The 18,996-nt window shown below is 36.9% G+C and overlaps 1 protein-coding gene across 1 annotated transcript; it reads right to left on the bottom strand.

Annotated features, from left to right (window-relative positions):
• Positions 1-367: 367 nt before the first annotated feature.
• On the bottom strand, positions 368-754 carry LOC145671450 (uncharacterized). Its single transcript, XM_081740640.1, has one exon. The coding sequence runs from the start codon at positions 752-754 to the stop codon at positions 368-370; it is 387 nt and encodes a 128-aa protein (XP_081596766.1).
• Positions 755-18,996: the final 18,242 nt, after the last annotated feature.

Here is an 18,996-nt window from a genome sequence, read left to right on the forward strand (position 1 = left end):
AGATCTCTGGTATGAGCAGATTAAAATTTCGTATTGGCATGCAGATCTCAGAAATGATTTTTTATGGAATGAGAATAATAATTACGCTTACCACACTCCATTAAAGACACTATGCACCATTTCATATCCAGACACTTCTGAGCTCACAATTGTAGAACACATAGGCAATACAACAATGACAAACGAAACTAATGGAAAAACATAAAGGACTAAAATGACCGAATGAGTAGGCCTATATATGAAATACTAATCACTGCTAACGTAGATTTCGTTTCCCAAACGAAAACCACATATATTTGAAAAAAAAAATCAAACGAAAAACAGATAGTGAAATAGCGTAGAAAATAAGGTAACTACTATATCGTACTTACTTTGTGAAAATGGCGTCTGCATCGTCCAGCCATGTTTCGACTAAATAGTCATGAAACTTCTCTGCGTTTTGTACTTCCGGGGCATTTTCCTGGAGATGCAGGAACATGTCACCCACTTGCTCCACTGGCACAAGTGGTAGTGCAGCAGCACGTCTTATCCACTTCCTGACCTCTTTGTCTTCTTCATAAAAAGTGGACAACCCCAATGACTGAACTTTCCTCCATAAACATTGGGTGTAATGGAAGAAACACCCACGAATGGCTGCATCCGGAAAAACACCAGTAACGGCATTGCTTACCGCTCTTTCAAAGTCTATAATCACTGTAGTAGGATTAAAGGAAAGACCATTTGCAGAAGCCGCATCTTTAATGAGAAGCAGCATCCTACGATAGTCTTCCTCTTTCTTAGAAGGCAATAAACAAAATAGAAACGGAAAAGTCTGCCCCAAATATGTCCCATGTATGGTGTACAGCTGCTGATATATACGGGGAGCTGCTTTAAAAGTACCATCCATCCAAACTGTCTTTGTGGTTGAAAGCTTCCGTAAATTTCCGGTTGTCCCAAAGACCTGCAGAATATAATCCTAACTATATATAAAACTACATGAGCTGACATAAATTATTGAGCACTTCCTGTAGGGCTACAATGATTAAATTTGGCATGATTGTAGCTTTCCGGAACTAACCCACAGGAAAATTGTCAAAAGTGAATATTTTTAATTTTTAGGGGGTCTAAAGAGGGGATAAATAATTTCCCCATGTTATTTAAATGGACCTTTTTTTGGACTTATAATCTCATGTTTTAGGTACTTAGAATTGGAATGAAAACTTCAGATTCGGTATGCTTACACATTTTCGTTAGCACTACCTAAGTAAATCAGTACAAGTAAAAAATTCTGACCTTAGAGTGGTTTTATAGGGAACTGAAAAATCTTTCCCATGTTATTTATATGGGGCACCTTTTACACCCTCAAATTATTGAGCACTTCCTGCAGGGCTACAATGATTAAATTTGATATGATTATAGCTTTTCGGGACAAACCCACAGGAAAATTGCCAAAAGTGAATATTTTTAATTTTTAGGGGGTCTAAAGAGGGGATGAAGAATTTCCCCATGTTATTTAAATGAGACTTTTTCTGGACATATAATCTCATGTTTTAGGTACTTAGAATTGGAAAGAAACTTCAGATTCGGTATACTTGTACGTTTTCGTTAGCTTTACCTAAGTGAATCATCAGAAATGAAAATTTCTAACCGTAAAGTGGTTTTATGGGGAACTGAAAAATCTTTCCAATGTTATTTATATGGGACGTCTTCTATACCCCAAAATGTTTAGGCACTTCCGGCAAGATTAGAATGATGAAAGTTGGCATGATTGTAGCCTTCCAGGACTAACCGACAGAAAAATTGCCAAAAGTAAAAAATTCCAACTTTAGAGTGGTTTTATAGGGAACTGAAAAATCTTTCCCATGTTATTTATATGGGACACCTTTTACACCCTCAAATTATTGAGCACTTCCTGCAGGGCTACAATGATTAAATTTGACATGATTATAGCTTTTCGGGACAAACCCACAGGAAAATTGCCAAAAGTGAATATTTTTAATTTTTAGGGGGTCTAAAGAGGGGATGAAGAATTTCCCCATGTTATTTAAATGAGACTTTTTCTGGACATATAATCTCATGTTTTAGGTACTTAGAATTGGAAAGAAACTTCAGATTCGGTATGCTTGTACGTTTTCGTTAGCTTTACCTAAGTGAATCATCAGAAATGAAAATTTCTAACCGTAAAGTGGTTTTATGGGGAACTGAAAAATCTTTCCAATGTTATTTATATGGGACGTCTTCTATACCCCAAAATGTTTAGGCACTTCCGGCAAGATTAGAATGATGAAAATTGGCATGATTGTAGCCTTCCAGAACTAACCGACAGAAAAATTGCCAAAAGTAAAAAATTCCAACTTTAGAGTGGTTTTATAGGGAACTGAAAAATCTTTCCCATGTTATTTATATGGGACACCTTTTACACCCTCAAATTATTGAGCACTTCCTGCAGGGCTACAATGATTAAATTTGACATGATTATAGCTTTTCGGGACAAACCCACAGGAAAATTGCCAAAAGTGAATATTTTTAATTTTTAGGGGGTCTAAAGAGGGGATGAAGAATTTCCCTATGTTATTTAAATGAGACTTTTTCTGGACATATAATCTCATGTTTTAGGTACTTAGAATTGGAATAAAAACTTGAGATTCGGTATGCTTGTACGTTTTCGTTAGCTTTACCTAAATGAATCATCAGGAATGAAAATTTCTAACCGTAAAGCGGTTTTATGGGGAACTCAAAAATCTTTCCAATGTTATTTATATAGGACGTCTTCTATACCCCAAAATGTTTAGGCACTTCCGGCAAGATTAGAATGATGAAATTTGGCATGATTGTAGCCTTCCAGGACTAACCGACAGAAAAATTACAAAGAGTAAGAAATTCCAACTTTAGAGTGGTTTTATAGGGAACTGAAAAATCCTTCCCATGTTATTTATATGGACACCTTTTACACCCTCAAATTATTGAGCACTTCCTGCAGGGCTACAATGATTAAATTTGATATGATTATAGTTTTTCGGGACAAACCCACATGAAAATTGCCAAAAGTGAATATTTTCAATTTTTAGGGGGTCTAAAGAGGGGATGAAGAATTTCCCTATGTTATTTAAATGAGACTTTTTCTGGACATATGATCTCATGTTTTAGGTACTTAGAATTGGAATAAAAACTTCAGATTCGGTATGCTTGTACGTTTTCGTTAGCTTTACCTATGTGAATCATCAGAAATGAAAATGTCTAACCGTAAAGCGGTTTTATGGGGAACTGAAAAATCTTTCCCATGTTATTTATATGGGGCACCTTTTACACCCTCAAATTATTGAGCACTTCCTGCAGGGCTACAATGATTAAATTTGACATGATTATAGCTTTTCGGGACAAACCCACAGGAAAATTGCCAAAAGTGAATATTTTTAATTTTTAGGGGGTCTAAAGAGGGGATATAGAATTTCCCCATGTTATTTAAATGAGACTTTTTCTGGACATATAATCTCATGTTTTAGGTACTTAGAATTGGAAAGAAACTTGAGATTCGGTATGCTTGTACGTTTTCGTTAGCTTTACCTAAGTGAATCATCAGAAATGAAAATTTCTAACCGTAAATCGGTTTTATGGGGAACTGAAAAATCTTTCCAATGTTACTTATATGGGACGTCTTCTATACCCCAAAATGTTTAGGCACTTCCGGCAAGATTAGAATGATGAAATTTGGCATGATTGTAGCCTTCCAGGACTAACCGACAGAAAAATTGCCAAAAGTAAAAAATTCCAACTTTTATAGGGAACTGAAAAATCTTTTCCATGTTATTTATATGGGACATCTTTTACACCCTCAAATTATTGAGCACTTCCGGTAGGGTTACAATGATTAAATTTGATATGATTGTAGCTTTTCGGGACAAACCCACAGGAAAATTGCCAAAAGTGAATATTTTTAATTTTTAGGGGGTCTAAAGAGGGGATGAAGAATTTCCCCATGTTATTTAAATGGACCTTTTTTGACGTATAATCTCATGTTTTAGGTATTTTGAATTGGAATAAAAACTTGAAATTCGGTATGCTTGTACGTTTTCGTTAGCTACCTAAGTGAATCATCAGAAATGAAAATTTGCAACCGTAGATTGGTTTTATGGAGAACTGAAAAATCTTTCGCATGTTATTTATGTGGGACGTCTTCTACACCCTAAAATGTTTAGGCACTTCCGGAATGATTAGAATGATTAAATTTGCCATGATTTTAGCCTTTGAGAACTAACCGTGAAATAATTGCCAAAAGTGAATATTTTTAATTTTTCAGGGGTCGAAAGGGGATGAAGAAATTCCTATGCTATTTAAATGGGCGTTTTCTTGGGATACAAAATTTTGTCTTTCAGATAGTTGAGATAGGAAAAAAAGAAAGTCGGTAGAATTCCGCTCCGCTGCAGCTGCCTTTGTCCCCACTTTTAACTCGTATTGCATACACGCCCTTATGACGCTCTGTGGAGGTCTCATTCACTCTGTTCTTACGCAAGTTCACAATGTAACTGAACTACCATAACCAGGTAGTATGCTGCACATGCGCAGAACAACAGCTGACCTTCGTCTTATCCTCATTCGCATTCAACTCACGGTGGGAGGTCCAATTGAACACAGACCTCCACAAAAGCGACAGAACTTTCTTGCTTACCTTTATAAATTAACAGAAATAAAAAATTCCAACTTTGGTGGGGTTTATTTATAGTAACTACTTTTATATCTCAAAATTATTGGGCAATTTCTTTAGGATTACAATGATTAAATTTGGCATGTCAAAGGAAAATTGCCAAAAGTGAATATTTTTAGTTTTTAGGGGATTTTTGAAACGGGTATTACGGAACGTGTTTGTTACAGTTGCTTTATATGTTGTATTCTTGTTGATCTCTTGTTAAAATGCACGGTTATTGTTACCTTAAGTTATCATTATAGCGGTTGCTGTTAATTGTTTAATTTCATTTAATGTTATTTGTTTTAAACAGTTGTGCACCACATATCAAATCAGTACCTCCGATAATTGTAATCGTTCCGAGGACAAGAACCTGCGCTCTCTACACAGCGCATCATTCGCATATGAGCATGAATCTCCTTGACATTCCTGGAAACATCTGTATATGCTCATTACAGACAAAAGTTATAGACGCCGTGATAAAACTTGGCAATGGTTATCGCTCCTTTTCAATTATTTGGGCATAAAACAAACGTCTGAGACATATACAACCCCAATATACAACGATGTGGTGTTGCAATGCATAATGCTTAGGATATGATGCTCTTTTTTTTAAAAAAAAAAAAAAATTTCAACACTTCCAGTGTACCCGTAAAAATGTAATAAAGAAATAACAACTATACCCAGGGAACAACACCATTGGACTTTCATTTCGGAGTATGATACATGTCTGCTGCAAAAATTCCTTTTTACTTATACTTGATAGTAACATAAGAGTACGCAAAAAGAAATCCCTTTAAGCTTCTTTATGCAGAATGCTTGGTGCCTGTCCAAATACAAATCATATTGAACTTCATTTTCACACTATGATACGAACCTTCCCAGACACAAATACCACTTACGTTCCAGTTTTGTTAGTATACGAAAGACATGACGAAGCAAAAGCTTTCATTCAAAGGAGTATGCGTGTAGCAGGATACCACAGGGGTAGTGTGGAAATACTACAAAGTTACAAGAAAAAGAATCGACCTTTGTCTTACAAATATGCAAGAGTTATGGTCGAACAAAAATCCCAGATTTCTTTTTTGAAAATTATAAATAAGAAAAAAAAAAAACTCTGAAAATGAAAATGAAACATCATCATTCATTATATAATAAGTCGATAAATTGTGGTTGACAAAGGTTGCTATAAAAAATAAACTGTGAGTTATTAAGCAGAGTATTAAGGAGCAAAGGATGATAAATATGAGATCTGGGGATGTTGGTCCGATTTAAGGAAACATTAAGAATAAATGCACGAACATATGACATGCGAGGCCGTAGGCCGAGCAAGTACGGGGTCTGGGGGCGAAGCCCCCAGCTGACCAAAGGCTAGTATACCTCTAAAGTCGGAAACACACTTAATTGTTTGCATACTTCCACAAAACATACAAACACCAAATTTTGCATACTTGTTCGTCATGGGATGTGAGTAATGGAAAAATTCCGATATCACGAAAAAGGCGACATTTTCCATGTAAATGAAGTGTCGAAATTTTTCGTCGTTTCGAAATGCTGGTTTTTAGAGTAGTTCCGCACACCATAGAAACGTCATATTTTGTCAGGCAGTGAAGCTAGGAACATAGTTTATGATAGAAAAAAGAGCATTAAAATTCGTTTTCGTTTCGCGGCGCAAATCGAAAAAATGTGAAATTTGTAATGGCTGTATCTAGGATGTTGAAATTTCGAGGTGACGTTTATTCTGATGCGTAGTTCGCGAATCCACCCTTAAACTCTAAAAAATAGTCATGTTCGGTGTCAGAAAGTTCTAGGAATGTTATAAGGGGGCGTCTAATTCTACACAACTTGTAGATATGGTGGAATCACGAAATTGCGTTCAAGTGTGTAGAGTACAGCTCATGTGAGGGGAAAAATCCGACATGTTGGAAAAGTCATCATCTTCGATTCAAAATGGCTTCTCAAAAATTTGTTACCATGAAAATTGCAAGTTGTGCTCTTGGTAGGTAAGCCAGGTTTCGCTATGTTATTAAGGACGTAGTTCAATTTAAGTGAAGAAACAAATCATTGGAGAAGTCGCCATCTTGAATTCAAAATTGCCATATTTTTGAATTGCCTTCATTTGGCCTCTTATGTGGTATATTGAGTAGAATAGAACAAACAGAATTCAACGTAGTAAGTTAGCTCCGCGGTAAAGTGTCTGCTTTCTGAGTAGCAGGTCTGGGTTCGAATCCCCGCAGACCATATTTTATCTTGCATTTTTTTCTTATCACGTTGCTTCATTTTACCAAATAGTTGCTGTTGGCATTGCGTGAACAAAATATTTTCGTTATTACAGACAGAGGGAAAGGATATATTTATACGCTAACTGTTGAGATGGTCTCGAAACTAGGCAGTATGTTCGTGTAAAGTTTCGAGACGATACTGAAGTATTTAAAATCAAACATATGTAGCTTTGGAAATGGAGCATCACCAGTGTCTCTATCGGAAGCAATGTTCGGGGGGGGGAGTATTACCCTGGGGGCACTGCTGATAACATTCTATTTGTTATTGTATTATAAACGTATTATTTTGATCTCGCCAGGGGCGCTCTGAGGAGGCAGTGTCCCCCAAAAAGAGTCTGAAAGAAACATTGGGCATTATTTTCACGATATAGTGTCCATGCAAGACAACAATACGTTTTGTCTCGCGACAACAGTGTCTGCTTCAAAACGGAAACGATTGCAAAATATCTCTCTCCCCTTTTATGTTCCTCGTTAAGATACATGCGTATACCAAATTTGAAGTGAATACCACAAATGGAATGTATAAAATATGAATTTTAAGGAAATTCACACACATACAGGGACGTACGCAGGGGGTGGGTCCTGGGGGTCCGGACCACCACCGAAATTCCAACTTTTGAGTAAATTTAGCCTAATTTTTGGGACAAGTTTAGGAATTTCAATATAAAATACACTAATATTGAGTTTGGCCCTTCCCGAAATAAATTCCTGCGTACGCAACTGCGCACACACGTTCATACACGCACACACACACACACACAAATAGGCACCTTTGAAAATTGTCTCGTCGGCAGCGTACATAATTTTAATATATAAGACTAGCCTTTGGCCAGCTGGGGGCTTCGCCCCCAGACCCCCGTACTTGCTCGGCCTACGGCCTCGCATGTCATATGTTCGTGCATTTATTCTTAATGTTTCCTTAAATCGGCCCAACATCCCCAGATCTCATATTTATCATCCTTTGCTCCTTAATACTCTGCTTAATAACTCACAGTTTATTTTTTATAGCAACCTTTGTCAACCACAATTTATCGACTTATTATATAATGAATGATGATGTTTCATTTTCATTTTCAGAGTTTTTTTTTTTTTCTTATTTATAATTTTCAAAAAAGAAATCTGGGATTTTTGTTCGACCATAACTCTTGCATATTTGTAAGACAAAGGTCGATTCTTTTTCTTGTAACTTTGTAGTATTTCCACACTACCCCTGTGGTATCCTGCTACACGCATACTCCTTTGAATGAAAGCTTTTGCTTCGTCATGTCTTTCGTATACTAACAAAACTGGAACGTAAGTGGTATTTGTGTCTGGGAAGGTTCGTATCATAGTGTGAAAATGAAGTTCAATATGATTTGTATTTGGACAGGCACCAAGCATTCTGCATAAAGAAGCTTAAAGGGATTTCTTTTTGCGTACTCTTATGTTACTATCAAGTATAAGTAAAAAGGAATTTTTGCAGCAGACATGTATCATACTCCGAAATGAAAGTCCAATGGTGTTGTTCCCTGGGTATAGTTGTTATTTCTTTATTACATTTTTACGGGTACACTGGAAGTGTTGAAATTTTTTTTTTTTAAAAAAAAGAGCATCATATCCTAAGCATTATGCATTGCAACACCACATCGTTGTATATTGGGGTTGTATATGTCTCAGACGTTTGTTTTATGCCCAAATAATTGAAAAGGAGCGATAACCATTGCCAATTTTTATCACGGCGTCTATAACTTTTGTCTGTAATGAGCATGTACAGATGTTTCCAGGAATGTCAAGGAGATTCATGCTCATATGCGAATGATGCGCTGTGTAGAGGGCGCAGGTTCTTGTCCTCGGAACGATTACAATTATCGGAGGTACTGATTTGATATGTAGTGCACAACTGTTTAAAACAAATAACATTAAATGAAATTAAACAATTAACAGCAACCGCTATAATGATAACTTAAGGTAACAATAACCGTGCATTTTAACAAGAGATCAACAAGAATACAACATATAAAGCAACTGTAACAAACACGTTCCGTAATACCCGTTTCAAAAATCCCCTAAAAACTAAAAATATTCACTTTTGGCAATTTTCCTTTGACATGCCAAATTTAATCATTGTAATCCTAAAGAAATTGCCCAATAATTTTGAGATATAAAAATAGTTACTATAAATAAACCCCACCAAAGTTGGAATTTTTTATTTCTGTTAATTTATAAAGGTAAGCAAGAAAGTTCTGTCGCTTTTGTGGAGGTCTGTGTTCAATTGGACCTCCCACCGTGAGTTGAATGCGAATGAGGATAAGACGAAGGTCAGCTGTTGTTCTGCGCATGTGCAGCATACTACCTGGTTATGGTAGTTCAGTTACATTGTGAACTTGCGTAAGAACAGAGTGAATGAGACCTCCACAGAGCGTCATAAGGGCGTGTATGCAATACGAGTTAAAAGTGGGGACAAAGGCAGCTGCAGCGGAGCGGAATTCTACCGACTTTCTTTTTTTCCTATCTCAACTATCTGAAAGACAAGATTTTGTATCCCAAGAAAACGCCCATTTAAATAGCATAGGAATTTCTTCATCCCCTTTCGACCCCTGAAAAATTAAAAATATTCACTTTTGGCAATTATTTCACGGTTAGTTCTCAAAGGCTAAAATCATGGCAAATTTAATCATTCTAATCATTCCGGAAGTGCCTAAACATTTTAGGGTGTAGAAGACGTCCCACATAAATAACATGCGAAAGATTTTTCAGTTCTCCATAAAACCAATCTACGGTTGCAAATTTTCATTTCTGATGATTCACTTAGGTAGCTAACGAAAACGTACAAGCATACCGAATTTCAAGTTTTTATTCCAATTCAAAATACCTAAAACATGAGATTATACGTCAAAAAAGGTCCATTTAAATAACATGGGGAAATTCTTCATCCCCTCTTTAGACCCCCTAAAAATTAAAAATATTCACTTTTGGCAATTTTCCTGTGGGTTTGTCCCGAAAAGCTACAATCATATCAAATTTAATCATTGTAACCCTACCGGAAGTGCTCAATAATTTGAGGGTGTAAAAGATGTCCCATATAAATAACATGGAAAAGATTTTTCAGTTCCCTATAAAAGTTGGAATTTTTTACTTTTGGCAATTTTTCTGTCGGTTAGTCCTGGAAGGCTACAATCATGCCAAATTTCATCATTCTAATCTTGCCGGAAGTGCCTAAACATTTTGGGGTATAGAAGACGTCCCATATAAATAACATTGGAAAGATTTTTCAGTTCCCCATAAAACCGATTTACGGTTAGAAATTTTCATTTCTGATGATTCACTTAGGTAAAGCTAACGAAAACGTACAAGCATACCGAATCTCAAGTTTCTTTCCAATTCTAAGTACCTAAAACATGAGATTATATGTCCAGAAAAAGTCTCATTTAAATAACATGGGGAAATTCTATATCCCCTCTTTAGACCCCCTAAAAATTAAAAATATTCACTTTTGGCAATTTTCCTGTGGGTTTGTCCCGAAAAGCTATAATCATGTCAAATTTAATCATTGTAGCCCTGCAGGAAGTGCTCAATAATTTGAGGGTGTAAAAGGTGCCCCATATAAATAACATGGGAAAGATTTTTCAGTTCCCCATAAAACCGCTTTACGGTTAGAAATTTTCATTTCTGATGATTCACTTAGGTAAAGCTAACGAAAACGTACAAGCATACCGAATCTGAAGTTTTTATTCCAATTCTAAGTACCTAAAACATGAGATCATATGTCCAGAAAAAGTCTCATTTAAATAACATAGGGAAATTCTTCATCCCCTCTTTAGACCCCCTAAAAATTGAAAATATTCACTTTTGGCAATTTTCATGTGGGTTTGTCCCGAAAAACTATAATCATATCAAATTTAATCATTGTAGCCCTGCAGGAAGTGCTCAATAATTTGAGGGTGTGAAAGGTGTCCATATAAATAACATGGGAAGGATTTTTCAGTTCCCTATAAAACCACTCTAAAGTTGGAATTTCTTACTCTTTGCAATTTTTCTGTCGGTTAGTCCTGGAAGGCTACAATCATGCCAAATTTCATCATTCTAATCTTGCCGGAAGTGCCTAAACATTTTGGGGTATAGAAGACGTCCTATATAAATAACATTGGAAAGATTTTTGAGTTCCCCATAAAACCGCTTTACGGTTAGAAATTTTCATTCCTGATGATTCATTTAGGTAAAGCTAACGAAAACGTACAAGCATACCGAATCTCAAGTTTTTATTCCAATTCTAAGTACCTAAAACATGAGATTATATGTCCAGAAAAAGTCTCATTTAAATAACATAGGGAAATTCTTCATCCCCTCTTTAGACCCCCTAAAAATTAAAAATATTCACTTTTGGCAATTTTCCTGTGGGTTTGTCCCGAAAAGCTATAATCATGTCAAATTTAATCATTGTAGCCCTGCAGGAAGTGCTCAATAATTTGAGGGTGTAAAAGGTGTCCCATATAAATAACATGGGAAAGATTTTTCAGTTCCCTATAAAACCACTCTAAAGTTGGAATTTTTTACTTTTGGCAATTTTTCTGTCGGTTAGTTCTGGAAGGCTACAATCATGCCAATTTTCATCATTCTAATCTTGCCGGAAGTGCCTAAACATTTTGGGGTATAGAAGACGTCCCATATAAATAACATTGGAAAGATTTTTCAGTTCCCCATAAAACCACTTTACGGTTAGAAATTTTCATTTCTGATGATTCACTTAGGTAAAGCTAACGAAAACGTACAAGCATACCGAATCTGAAGTTTCTTTCCAATTCTAAGTACCTAAAACATGAGATTATATGTCCAGAAAAAGTCTCATTTAAATAACATGGGGAAATTCTTCATCCCCTCTTTAGACCCCCTAAAAATTAAAAATATTCACTTTTGGCAATTTTCCTGTGGGTTTGTCCCGAAAAGCTATAATCATATCAAATTTAATCATTGTAGCCCTGCAGGAAGTGCTCAATAATTTGAGGCTGTAAAAGGTGCCCCATATAAATAACATGGGAAAGATTTTTCAGTTCCCTATAAAACCACTCTAAGGTCAGAATTTTTTACTTGTACTGATTTACTTAGGTAGTGCTAACGAAAATGTGTAAGCATACCGAATCTGAAGTTTTCATTCCAATTCTAAGTACCTAAAACATGAGATTATAAGTCCAAAAAAGGTCCATTTAAATAACATGGGGAAATTATTTATCCCCTCTTTAGACCCCCTAAAAATTAAAAATATTCACTTTTGACAATTTTCCTGTGGGTTAGTTCCGGAAAGCTACAATCATGCCAAATTTAATCATTGTAGCCCTACAGGAAGTGCTCAATAATTTATGTCAGCTCATGTAGTTTTATATATAGTTAGGATACGTGGAAAAGTGCCCCTTTCGATTTAATAGTTTTAGTTGCGGGTCCGGTTGCAATGAAATGCCGTATATAATAAAGTCAAGCTTATTTTCAATCAACTATGCTATAAAAATAAACTTTCAAAGAAAGAAAAAGTGAGAGAAAAACTTGTTGGGGATCGAACCCAGGTCTTTTGCACAGTAGGCTCACGTCGTTCCCCTACACTACTCAATTCCTTAGATTTTGGATTTCTTACTTACTGCTCACATAGTACTGGTACGTAGCGGGCCCGCGTCCGTGGAATTATATACCTCTAAAGTCGGAAACACACTTAATTGTTTGCATACTTCCACAAAACATACAAACACCAAATTTTGCATACTTGTTCGTCATGGGATGTGAGTAATGGAAAAATTCCGATATCACGAAAAAGGCGACATTTTCCATGTAAATGAAGTGTCGAAATTTTTCGTCGTTTCGAAATGCTGGTTTTTAGAGTAGTTCCGCACACCATAGAAACGTCATATTTTGTCAGGCAGTGAAGCTAGGAACATAGTTTATGATAGAAAAAAGAGCATTAAAATTCGTTTTCGTTTCGCGGCGCAAATCGAAAAAATGTGAAATTTGTAATGGCTGTATCTAGGATGTTGAAATTTCGAGGTGACGTTTATTCTGATGCGTAGTTTGCGAATCCACCCTTAAACTCTAAAAAATAGTCGTGTTCGGTGTCAGAAGGTGCTAGGAATGTTATAAGGGGGCGTCTAATTCTACACATCTTGTAGATATGGTGGAATCACGAAATTGCGTTCAAGTGTGTAGAGTACAGCTCATGTGAGGGGAAAAATCCGACATGTTGGAAAAGTCATCATCTTCGATTCAAAATGGCTTCTCAAAAATTTGTTACCATGAAAATTGCAAGTTGTGCTTTTGGTAGGTAAGCCAGGTTTCGCTATGTTATTAAGGACGTAGTTCAATTTAAGTGAAGAAACAAATCATTGGAGAAGTCGCCATCTTGAATTCAATATTGCCATATTTTTGAATTGCCTTCATTTGGCCTCTTATGTGGTATATTGAGTAGAATAGAACAAACAGAATTCAACGTAGTAAGTTAGCTCCGCGGTAAAGTGTCTGCTTTCTGAGTAGCAGGTCTGGGTTCGAATCCCCGCAGACCATATTTTATCTTGCATTTTTTTCTTATCACGTTGCTTCATTTTACCAAATAGTTGCTGTTGGCATTGCGTGAACAAAATATTTTCGTTATTACAGACAGACGGAAAGGATATATTTATACGCTAACTGTTGAGATGGTCTCGAAACTAGGCAGTATGTTCGTGTAAAGTTTCGAGACGATACTGAAGTATTTAAAATCAAACATATGTAGCTTTGGAAATGGAGCATCACCAGTGTCTCTATCGGAAGCAATGTTCGGGGGGGGAGTATTACTCCGGGGGCACTGCTGATAACATTCTATTTGTTATTGTATTATAAACGTATTATTTTGATCTCGCCAGGGGCGCTCTGAGGAGGCAGTGTCCCCCAAAAAGAGTCTGAAAGAAACATTGGGCATCATTTTCACGATATAGTGTCCATGCAAGACAACAATACATTTTGTCTCGCGACAACAGTGTCTGCTTCAAAACGGAAACGATTGCAAAATATCTCTCTCCCCTTTTATGTTCCTCGTTAAGATATATGCGTATACCAAATTTGAAGTGAATACCACAAATGGAATGTATAAAATATGAATTTTAAGGAAATTCACACACATACAACGACGTACGCAGGGGGTGGGTCCTGGGGGTCCGGACCACCACCGAAATTCCAACTTTTGAGTAAATTTAGAATAATTTTTGGGACAAGTTTAGGAATTTCAATATAAAATACACTGATATTGAGTTTGGCCCTTCCCGAAATAAATTTCTGCGTACGCAACTGCGCACACACGTTCATACACGCACACACACACACACACACAAATGGGCACCTTTGAAAATTGTCTCGTCGGCAGCGTACATAATTTTAATATATAAGATACGTGGAAAAGTGCCCCTTTCGATTTAATAGTTTTAGTTGCGGGTCCGGTTGGAATGAAATGCCGTATATAATAAAGTCAAGCTTATTTTCAATCAACTATGCTATAAAAATAAACTTTCAAAGAAAGAAAAAGTGAGAGAAAAACTTGTTGGGGATCGAACCCAGGTCTTTTACACAGTAGGCTCACGTCGTTCCCCTACACTACTCAATTCCTTAGATTTTGGATTTCCTACTTACTGCGCACATAGTACTGGTACGTAGCGGGCCCGCGTCCGTGGAATTATATACCTCTAAAGTCGGAAACACACTTAATTGTTTGCATACTTCCACAAAACATACAAACACCAAATTTTGCATACTTGTTCGTCATGGGATGTGAGTAATGGAAAAATTCCGATATCACGAAAAAGGCGACATTTTCCATGTAAATGAAGTGTCGAAATTTTTCGTCGTTTCGAAATGCTGGTTTTTAGAGTAGTTCCGCACACCATAGAAACGTCATATTTTGTCAGGCAGTGAAGCTAGGAACATAGTTTATGATAGAAAAAAGAGCATTAAAATTCGTTTTCGTTTCGCGGCGCAAATCGAAAAAATGTGAAATTTGTAATGGCTGTATCTAGGATGTTGAAATTTCGAGGTGATGTTTATTCTGATGCGTAGTTTGCGAATCCGCCCTTAAACTCTAAAAAATAGTCATGTTCGGTGTCAGAAGGTGCTAGGAATGTTATAAGGGGGCGTCTAATTCTACACATCTTGTAGATATGGTGGAATCACGAAATTGCGTTCAAGTGTGTAGAGTACAGCTCATGTGAGGGGAAAAATCCGACATGTTGGAAAAGTCATCATCTTCGATTCAAAATGGCTTCTCAAAAATTTGTTACCATGAAAATTGCAAGTTGTGCTTTTGGTAGGTAAGCCAGGTTTCGCTATGTTATTAAGGACGTAGTTCAATTTAAGTGAAGAAACAAATCATTGGAGAAGTCGCCATCTTGAATTCAATATTGCCATATTTTTGAATTGCCTTCATTTGGCCTCTTATGTGGTATATTGAGTAGAATAGAACAAACAGAATTCAACGTAGTAAGTTAGCTCCGCGGTAAAGTGTCTGCTTTCTGAGTAGCAGGTCTGGGTTCGAATCCCCGCAGACCATATTTTATCTTGCATTTTTTTTCTTATCACGTTGCTTCATTTTACCAAATAGTTGCTGTTGGCATTGCGTGAACAAAATATTTTCGTTATTACAGACAGACGGAAAGGATATATTTATACGCTAACTGTTGAGATGGTCTCGAAACTAGGCAGTATGTTCGTGTAAAGTTTCGAGACGATACTGAAGTATTTAAAATCAAACATATGTAGCTTTGGAAATGGAGCATCACCAGTGTCTCTATCGGAAGCAATGTTCGGGGGGGGGAGTATTACCCTGGGGGCACTGCTGATAACATTCTATTTGTTATTGTATTATAAACGTATTATTTTGATCTCGCCAGGGGCGCTCTGAGGAGGCAGTGTCCCCCAAAAAGAGTCTGAAAGAAACATTGGGCATCATTTTCACGATATAGTGTCCATGCAAGACAACAATACATTTTGTCTCGCGACAACAGTGTCTGCTTCAAAACGGAAACGATTGCAAAATATCTCTCTCCCCTTTTATGTTCCTCGTTAAGATACATGCGTATACCAAATTTGAAGTGAATACCACAAATGGAATGTATAAAATATGAATTTTAAGGAAATTCACACACATACAGGGACGTACGCAGGGGGTGGGTCCTGGGGGTCCGGACCACCACCGAAATTCCAACTTTTGAGTAAATTTAGCCTAATTTTTGGGACAAGTTTAGGAATTTCAATATAAAATACACTGATATTGAGTTTGGCCCTTCCCGAAATAAATTTCTGCGTACGCAACTGCGCACACACGTTCATACACGCACACACACACACACACAAATGGGCACCTTTGAAAATTGTCTCGTCGGCAGCGTACATAATTTTAATATATAAGATACGTGGAAAAGTGCCCCTTTCGATTTAATAGTTTTAGTTGCGGGTCCGGTTGGAATGAAATGCCGTATATAATAAAGTCAAGCTTATTTCCAATCAACTATGCTATAAAAATAAACTTTCAAAGAAAGAAAAAGTGAGAGAAAAACTTGTTGGGGATCGAACCCAGGTCTTTTGCACAGTAGGCTCACGTCGTTCCCCTACACTACTCAATTCCTTAGATTTTGGATTTCCTACTTACTGCGCACATAGTACTGGTACGTAGCGGGCCCGCGTCCGTGGAATTATATACCTCTAAAGTCGGAAACACACTTAATTGTTTGCATACTTCCACAAAACATACAAACACCAAATTTTGCATACTTGTTCGTCATGGGATGTGAGTAATGGAAAAATTCCGATATCACGAAAAAGGCGACATTTTCCATGTAAATGAAGTGTCGAAATTTTTCGTCGTTTCGAAATGCTGGTTTTTAGAGTAGTTCCGCACACCATAGAAACGTCATATTTTGTCAGGCAGTGAAGCTAGGAACATAGTTTATGATAGAAAAAAGAGCATTAAAATTCGTTTTCGTTTCGCGGCGCAAATCGAAAAAATGTGAAATTTGTAATGGCTGTATCTAGGATGTTGAAATTTCGAGGTGACGTTTATTCTGATGCGTAGTTTGCGAATCCGCCCTTAAACTCTAAAAAATAGTCATGTTCGGTGTCAGAAAGTGCTAGGAATGTTATAAGGGGGCGTCTAATTCTACACAACTTGTAGATATGGTGGAATCACGAAATTGCGTTCAAGTGTGTAGAGTACAGCTCATGTGAGGGGAAAAATCCGACATGTTGGAAAAGTCATCATCTTCGATTCAAAATGGCTTCTCAAAAATTTGTTACCATGAAAATTGCAAGTTGTGCTCTTGGTAGGTAAGCCAGGTTTCGCTATGTTATTAAGGACGTAGTTCAATTTAAGTGAAGAAACAAATCATTGGAGAAGTCGCCATCTTGAATTCAATATTGCCATATTTTTGAATTGCCTTCATTTGGCCTCTTATGTGGTATATTGAGTAGAATAGAACAAACAAAATTCAACGTAGTAAGTTAGCTCCGCGGTAAAGTGTCTGCTTTCTGAGTAGCAGGTCTGGGTTCGAATCCCCGCAGACCATATTTTATCTTGCATTTTTTTCTTATCACGTTGCTTCATTTTACCAAATAGTTGCTGTTGGCATTGCGTGAACAAAATATTTTCGTTATTACAGACAGAGGGAAAGGATATATTTATACGCTAACTGTTGAGATGGTCTCGAAACTAGGCAGTATGTTCGTGTAAAGTTTCGAGACGATACTGAAGTATTTAAAATCAAACATATGTAGCTTTGGAAATGAAGCATCACCAGTGTCTCTATCGGAAGCAATGTTCGGGGGGGGGGAGTATTACCCCGGGGGCACTGCTGATAACATTCTATTTGTTATTGTATTATAAACGTATTATTTTGATCTCGCCAGGGGCGCTCTGAGGAGGCAGTGTCCCCCAAAAAGAGTCTGAAAGAAACATTGGGCATCATTTTCACGATATAGTGTCCATGCAAGACAACAATGCATTTTGTCTCGCGACAACAGTGTCTGCTTCAAAACGGAAACGATTGCAAAATATCTCTCTCCCCTTTTATGTTCCTCGTTAAGATACATGCGTATACCAAATTTGAAGTGAATACCACAAATGGAATGTATAAAATATGAATTTTAAGGAAATTCACACACATACAGGGACGTACGCAGGGGGTGGGTCCTGGGGGTCCGGACCACCACCGAAATTCTAACTTTTGAGTAAATCTAGCCTAATTTTTGGGACAAGTTTAGGAATTTCAATATAAAATACACTGATATTGAGTTTGGCCCTTCCCGAAATAAATTTCTGCGTACGCAACTGCGCACACACGTTCATACACGCACACACACACACACACAAATGGGCACCTTTGAAAATTGTCTCGTCGGCAGCGTACATAATTTTAATATATAAGATACGTGGAAAAGTGCCCCTTTCGATTTAATAGTTTTAGTTGCGGGTCCGGTTGGAATGAAATGCCGTATATAATAAAGTCAAGCTTATTTTCAATCAACTATGCTATAAAAATAAACTTTCAAAGAAAGAAAAAGTGAGAGAAAAACTTGTTGGGGATCGAACCCAGGTCTTTTGCACAGTAGGCTCACGTCGTTCCCCTACACTACTCAATTCCTTAGATTTTGGATTTCCTACTTACTGCGCACATAGTACTGGTACGTAGCGGGCCCGCGTCCGTGGAATTATCCTAACTATATATAAAACTACATGAGCTGATATAAATTATTGAGCACTTCCTGTAGGGCTACAATGATTAAATTTGGCATGATTGTAGCTTTCCGGAACTAACCCACAGGAAAATTGTCAAAAGTGAATATTTTTAATTTTTAGGGGGTCTAAAGAGGGGATAAATAATTTCCCCATGTTATTTAAATGGACCTTTTTTTGGACTTATAATCTCATGTTTTAGGTACTTAGAATTGGAATGAAAACTTCAGATTCGGTATGCTTACACATTTTCGTTAGCACTACCTAAGTAAATCAGTACAAGTAAAAAATTCTGACCTTAGAGTGGTTTTATAGGGAACTGAAAAATCTTTCCCATGTTATTTATA

The sequence above is a fragment of the Thermobia domestica genome, chromosome 15 (genome assembly GCF_964235325.1).
Source record: "Thermobia domestica chromosome 15, izTheDome1.hap1.1, whole genome shotgun sequence".
Lineage (NCBI taxonomy): Eukaryota > Metazoa > Arthropoda > Insecta > Zygentoma > Lepismatidae > Thermobia > Thermobia domestica.

What these genes read in the sequence shown, in the direction of transcription:
- LOC145671450 (XM_081740640.1), bottom strand. Translation starts at nt 754, where the DNA reads ATGCTGCTTCTCATTAAAGATGCGGCTTCTGCAAATGGTCTTTCCTTT.